This window comes from Geospiza fortis, unplaced genomic scaffold, assembly GCF_000277835.1.
Source record: "Geospiza fortis unplaced genomic scaffold, GeoFor_1.0 scaffold97, whole genome shotgun sequence".
Taxonomy (NCBI): Eukaryota; Metazoa; Chordata; class Aves; order Passeriformes; family Thraupidae; genus Geospiza; species Geospiza fortis.
Window position 1 is genome coordinate 3,013,039 of NW_005054343.1, and position 6,943 is coordinate 3,019,981.

Sequence of the window (6,943 nt, forward strand, 5' to 3'; positions counted from 1 at the left end):
CCATGGGACTCAACAGACACACACCTGCCAAGCCTAGCCTAAAACAAATCACAAGCCTCAACTGTGGAGCTGAAATTGCAGAGCTGGATTTTGCAGGTGACTAAAGTGATTTCAAGAACTCTACAGAGTACCAAAACCTTGAGCCTTTTTTTTTGTGGTCTCCACCTTTAGGATTTGTGCCTGCAGTGACCAAATGATTCTTCCTCTCTTTGGGGACTTTACTTTGTTATAATCTACAATCATTCTTAATGTTAGTTTTCCTGTTAGAGGGAACAACGAGTGCTGAAAAGAGATTTGGAAAGCCTAGGCTACACAATAATCTTCCACAGAGCGCTCCCAAAGTGTCTTTGCAGAGCCTGTGTCACTCTGCTCTGCCACTAACTCAGGTATATCTCAATTTCTGGCTTTGATAACCAGAGCCTATGAGCATTGGTACTCAAGGTGTTACCTTGTTTTACCTCCTCCGAGGCCATGGCATCTCCCACCTCAAAATCAGCTATTATTCGTCTCTTGACGAACCTCAGGTAGAGCTCACTGCGGGCATTCATCAGAGTGACTTCTGTTAAAATAGGGTCAAGCTCCCTGGAAGAAATAGCAAGAATCAAGACAGCAAGACTACAAAAGGAGAGGCACAAATTTAATTCAGTTAAGCAGTGTGTTCTCTGTTCCCTTACTGAGATCAGTACTGCCCCTTTCCATCTGTGCCGTTGAGTGGCAAAGCTCAGCAGAATAACTGGTATGTGCAAAGCATGCACACACACAATCAAAATCCCTCCTGGGGGAGATTCTGGGGGATATCTCTACAATTGTTTTTTCCTCACAAACTCTATTCCAAGATTTAGCAACACTCCCCCTCTTTTTCCTCATATATCTGAGGACATCCACGTTGAAACTGCAAGGACTGCAAGACTCAAAGCAACCCGATGTAATTTCAAAATGAGGCCCTGTTTTGAGTGGGAGGTTTGACTAGAGATCTTCATCAGTCCTTCCCTACCTCAGTTTTGCTACAATTCCATGAGCCCTGTGTAGCCAGTGTTAGAAATGCCTGGTCCCTGCCATCTCCATGTATGTGTTTTTGTGCACAGACTCATGTGTTTCTCTGCAGATGATGAAGAATCTGTTTAAGTTCAACAGCTCAGGAAATGTGAGATAAAAAAAGCATGTTACAATGCAGAACACAGTGTGCAGATCAGAGATGGCTGAAAAAAAGAAAGACTGACACATCAGATGTTTTTATCAGTGTGCACAAAAGAATTTTACAAATCCTGCTGGAAGCCTCATGGTGCACAAGTGGGAGAAGGAAATATCACCTTTATTTTACAGATGCAAAATAAAAAAATCAGAAAACTGGGATGCATGCAGAGTTACTCAGAGCAAATTGTAAGCAAATATTACTGCTGAAATATTAATTATGCAGGCTCACAGACAGATCTTTCTTGAGGAACCTGTTTTCTTTCAAGGCATGTTTCTAAGTCAGGCAGTCCCAGAAGGGCTGGGTGCACTTTCAAATGGCCTTGCTTAAGGGTTATGTAAATATTTACGATAAGAAGAAAAAGAGGGAGATTGAAAGCACTGCAGTTTGTTGTCAAGAAACTGATGGTATGGAGCTGCTGCAGCAGCAATACAGATAAGGTAAGATCCAAAGATTAATCCTGTTTCTGTCATAAATTACCTGTCAAGACAGCTGCTCTGTTTTGTGGGCTCCAAGGGCTGTACTCTGGCCATGGAAGGGCAGTGGGCACAGGCAGTTAAAATCTCAGTCCTTCATGTGCAGTGATATCGACAACCCTCCAGGAATGCTTAGAGCCAAGGCTTAGAATTAATGACTAAGCAAAATAAAGCCCCACTACAGAAGCTTCCTTTACAGAAGGGCAGTGAAGGGCACCTAACAATTGGATTTTTAAATTTAATACCCACAAAGCTTCTGGAAGAGTGGGAGAGTTATCTAAATGCTAAGCAGTGTTAATAACAAGTCAAGAGTGAAAGGTTAGAGAGCATAAAGAGTTTTTCTTTGTACCTTGGTTCAATCTTCTCTGCAGAAGAACTTCTCATCATGCTATTCTGGACTTGCTGGAACTGCAATCACAAAAGAAAGGGAGTCTTTGCTGATGATTTGTAATCTCTGAGGGTAATAGGAATGCTTTGGAGGAAGCACTGCCAGAGAAGAGAATCACATAAGTTCACTTCCTCCTCCTCCAAGGCAGAGCTCATCCCTCCAGGAAGGGTGGTGGGATGGGACTTGACCAGAGGCCCTCAGGTATGTGACCACGAGACAGTAACAGCAGCCCTGCATCTAGGCAGGAACAAGAGAGTGGGGAAGGTGTACTGAAAGCACCCTACAGATCTGCACAGCAAAGAGTGCCCAGGGTGCATTTACCATGCTCCAAATGAATCCTTCTCTGCTTCAGAAAGCAGTTACAGTCTGACCCCTTCAGCTGTCAGGGTAAATAAGGAGTAGAGCAAGGATTCTCTCAATACAGAAGGTCAAGCTCTGCTGCCTCTATGGCAGTGGGAGCCCCACAGAGCTGGATGGAGGGCACAGCTGGCTGCATGAGGCAGCCTCACACTGCTCTCACCTGCCTGTGATAGTCCCTCTCCTTGATGAACTTGTCCACCACCTTCTCCACCTGCCGGTCACACTCCACCTGCAGGTGCTTGATGAGGGTGTAGAGCCTCCCTGGCCCGTAGTAGGTCTCCACAATGGGCTGGTGGGTCTCCACAATGCAAGCAATCCCTGCAGGGAGGGGACAGACACTCAACCAGCACTTCCCAGAGCACAGCAGAGCTACTCAGGTCCACAGACCAGACCTAAAAAAGGATCATTCACTCCACAGATAAGAGTACAGATCTCCTGGAGCAGAAGCCATCTCTCTGTCCTTAAAGAGAACTCCTGCCATGCCCTGTGTGCCAGCTGTCCTTCAGCCCAGCAAGATACAAGGTTTGAAGCTTCCCCAGGACGAAGCACACAAACTAAATCTGGCAGGGGGCACAACTGCCACCCAAATGCAGTCCCAGCTTTTAGCATCTGCAAGGCTACAGGGAAAAATCAGCCCAGAGATGGCTCTTGGGCACACACTTGCTGCAGAGAGCAAGCATTAGCAAAGGCAAGAACTCCTTGGAGGAAAAGCTCATCTCCAAGGAAGTATCTCTACAATATTGCCTTCTTATCAAAAACACTCTACTCCAAAAGTTAGCAATGCTCCCCCTGCTTTTAACACTACTGGCAAGAAAGCTCTACTGGTGCCAGGCTGGGAGAGTAACTTGGCAGGGGTGCAGCCTGGAACTAGAGCAGATTTAATAGAGAAGGTGGTTAATCACCATGGGATCTCAAGTACTGTCTGTGGCATTCCCACAGAGCATTCATATTCCTGTCTCTGCTTTCAAGTTCCCATGGTGCTTCTTGAAGAGCCAGGCCTGGAGGCACCAACAGCTGCTCATCCCTAAGGGATCTGATTTGTTTGTCTGGAGAGCTGCAAGTCTGAAGAAACCTCCAGGGAATATCCATTTGTTTTGAGGATGCAGAGAACAGGAAGAGTCTGATTCCTGGGGGAAGCCAATAAATCCTTTGCAAATGCACTTTGTGCCTGTACAAGATGTACACAGGAAAACTTGCTTATTGTGATGCCCTCTCCTGGTTAGAATAAATCCTACTAGCTGTGTCCCTGTCCCTCGAGTGAGACACCTGTAGCTCAAAGGAGAACGAGGCATTTTATGAACTGAAATTGAAAGCATTTAAATTGATGGACAGTCTCATCATGGACTATTTGCAATCATCAGGAAGGAGGAAAGGAAGATTACCTTCAAAGAGGAGTGTCAGGGTGTCTGCAAAGATGACAGCAGCTCGACGGTCACTCATGTCTGTCCCCATCACCAGCTGCAGGTTCTCTTCTGCTTTGTTGGCCACCTGCATGCCAACAGGACCGGTCAGCTGAGCACCCAAAGGTAGTCTTCAACTCACAGGTCCTCTATCCTTGCCCTAGAGAGCTTTCATTGGCCTTCCCAATGCAAGAGCTATTGCTGTTGCTCCTCCTTTGAACAGGGATCCTGTCCTCTCTTGTGGAAAACTCAAGGCTCAAGGAAAGGCAGAAGCTTGCTCTTCTCTTTCCAGGTTCATTGGGTAATTTTTAAGCAAGTGCACAGAGCGAGACACAGACATCAGAAAGCCCATCCCAGCATGCAAATGCAGGCACAGATATGAACTAAGGCCAGTGCTATTTTTTAAGGTGAACAAGCCACTGCCAAAATCTCCTTCCACAACATCAGTTGACAGAGACTGGGTTTTGCTTTCCCCTGGGTGTCACAGAGCCTGTTACCTGCTTGCAGAGGTACTCAGAGAACTTGCTCAGCCCCTCTTCATGTAAGCCTAGCAGAGGAAAGATCTTGAAGAACCGTTCCACCTGGGGCAGGTCTCCCTGCTTCATAGCTGTGTCAAATTTCTCTGTAACAATTGTCTTCAGACGCTGCTCTGCGTCCTGCAGGAGTTTCAGGTTGGCATCAATTATTCCCCCTGGCAAAAAGGACAGAAAAGAAAGGGAAAAGTGTCAGCACACTGTTAGTATTGTATCAAGGGCTACTTTTTTTCCCCAGGAGAGAGACCAGCACTGTGCAGCCCCAAGCTGAGAAGGCAGAAGACACACTGGAATTCCTCTGCAGGCACAGACAGACAGGTTGGTGCGTGATGTAATGTTGTGATTTTGCATGAAGGATGACAACACATCCACTGGGATTCTCCTCTTAGGAATCTACCAATTTACCCCCTCATTTCCAGTTGCTCTGCTTGGTAGCACACTGTGACACAAGAACAATTCCTGACAGAGCCTTCTCCATCACTTCTTCTGGCCTGAACATTTTGTCCTTTTGTCCTTTGCTTAGTTAGTACCTGAAATACTATTACAGCTGTGTGCCAGGAACTTCCTTTTCAATTAATGATAATTCTGGTGTAATAACAGTTCAAAAACCTTCACCCCTAAGTCAGTTTATAAAATACTAAGATCTCTGGCCAGCATTAGATTTTCTGCTTTGTCTGTTGGGCTGAGGTAACCCATGGGAAATGAGCAGCCTCTAGATATCCATTGGAGAGGTGACTCATCAGCATCTCCTCACAAACAGTGCTTACCCTCCTTGCCCTGACGACTGAGCTCAATCACTGACTTGTCCAGAGACAGATAGCGATGGATGTGAGCTGCTGCTTGTTCATAGTCTTCATTTCTCAGGGCTGTCTGAACTCCATCCATGCAGAACTTCAGGTCAAGGATGTCATCAGCTCTCTGAATGGCCTGATAGAGTCGGGTCTGAAAGAAAGGCAACCAGTAATGCTTCCAGCTGTGGGATGGACAGGGAGAGGTAGCTCTCAGAAGAAAGTGTGAGGGAAAAAGAGACTGAAGCAATATTTCTGTATACAGCAGAACTGCTACGTAAGCAAAAATCCCACACTACTTAAAAAGTGCTAAGAGCAGTGGCTCCACAGGATGAACAGCAAATGTCAAAACTGAGGCTGAACTTGGAGGCCACAGTTCTCTGTAACAAACAGGCAGAGACCAGAGAGGACACCACACATTATCTGTCTGATCTGAGCAGTTGTGTCAAATGCTGGCATTGACACCCCTCAGCCTGTCCCCAGACAAGGAACAGAACAGCCCAGATTCCTGACCTGGCTTGGGTGACAATCTCCACTGTCCTCAGCACTGTGTAGCTGCCAAGATTGCTAGTCACCCTGTTCAGGGTATTCTACCAGGAGCTGCATGGACAGAAGGGGATGCTGGAGAACCAGCCAATATATGGAGGAGCATCCCTGGAAGTGTTCAAGGCCAGACTGGATGGGGCTCTGAGCAGCCTGGTCTAGTGAAAGGTGTCCATGTCAACTGCAGGAGAGTTGGGAATGAGAGGAGCTTTAAGGACCCTTCCAGCCCAAACCATTCTATGATTCTACCAGTCTTATACCATGCAGTACCCAGGAGCCCAGAAGGACACAGCTAAAATCAAAACCACAGCAGTTTCCAGCCCCACCAACGGCAGGGCACATCTGGTGTGCTGTGAGCACAGAACACACAAACACAGAACACAGCAGCCCTGCCTCTAAGCAGGAACAAGACAGTGGGGAAGGTGTACTGAAAGCACCCTACAGACCTGCACAGCCAGGAGTGGTGACAAGCCCCAGCCCCCTCAGCCCAGCTACCTTGGCGAGGTCGAGCTGCCGGACCTTGCTGCTGACGTTCTCGGCCAGGTTGCAGGTGAAGGTGACCATCCCTGCCAGCTGCTGGGCATCCCCCTCGATCAGCTGCAGGCTGGGGCTGAAACACACAGAGCTGAGCGTGAGAGGCACTCATGAACTACCTGGGTGCTGTGCAAAGAGCATGGCTCTTCCTCCAGGAACAACTGGAAGGAGGGGTTGGAACACTAACCCCATGCGATGAAGGGCAACCATCTTATTCTCTATAGTGCTTTGCTGCTCCAGGAGGGCATCCAGCTCTTCCTGCACGACTTTCTGAAAAAATTAAAAAAAAAGGATGAAGGAGGTGTTGTGTGACTTCAGCTCTCCTCCAGACCAGCAATTTATCACAGATGCCACATCCAAGCCAAGGACACAAGGCATTAGTGCTTCCAAGAGCTCATATGACAAATAAATCTTTTCTGAGATCTCTTTAATCCTCTAAATCTTTATGATTTTTCTATTTGAAAGCATCGGTTTTGGAATCCTCATCACACCGCTTTTAAGTCAGATAACCCACAAACTCCTCCCCTGGCCGGGCTTCCAGTGCAGGAGATCCCAGAATCTCCAGGCTGCTCGCGATTCAGGGATCCGCGGAGCCGACACCGACCCAGGGGCGGCTAAGTCCGTACCAAACACCTCTAGAGAGTACGCAGCAATGAGGGCACAGCGACAGCGAGCTTTTCGGGGCCCCGCTGCCTCCCATCCCCGGCCCGACATACCTCCTCCTCACAC

At 47.6% G+C, this 6,943-nt stretch overlaps 1 protein-coding gene across 1 annotated transcript in view; it reads right to left on the reverse strand.

Moving 5' to 3' along the window:
* Positions 1–6,479, reverse strand: part of COG4 (component of oligomeric golgi complex 4) — a 12,783-nt gene extending 6,304 nt beyond the window's left edge. Inside the window, exons 1-8 of the mRNA XM_031058475.1 lie at positions 6,402–6,479; positions 6,176–6,290; positions 5,117–5,291; positions 4,314–4,507; positions 3,799–3,904; positions 2,577–2,734; positions 2,018–2,076; positions 449–582 (exon numbers count right to left, since the gene is read on the reverse strand). Coding sequence (XP_030914335.1) covers positions 449–582; positions 2,018–2,076; positions 2,577–2,734; positions 3,799–3,904; positions 4,314–4,507; positions 5,117–5,291; positions 6,176–6,290; positions 6,402–6,424 — 964 coding nt within the window. The 5' untranslated portion in view covers positions 6,425–6,479. The remainder of the gene's footprint in view (positions 1–448; positions 583–2,017; positions 2,077–2,576; positions 2,735–3,798; positions 3,905–4,313; positions 4,508–5,116; positions 5,292–6,175; positions 6,291–6,401) is intronic.
* Between the last annotated feature and the right edge of the window lie 464 nt (positions 6,480–6,943).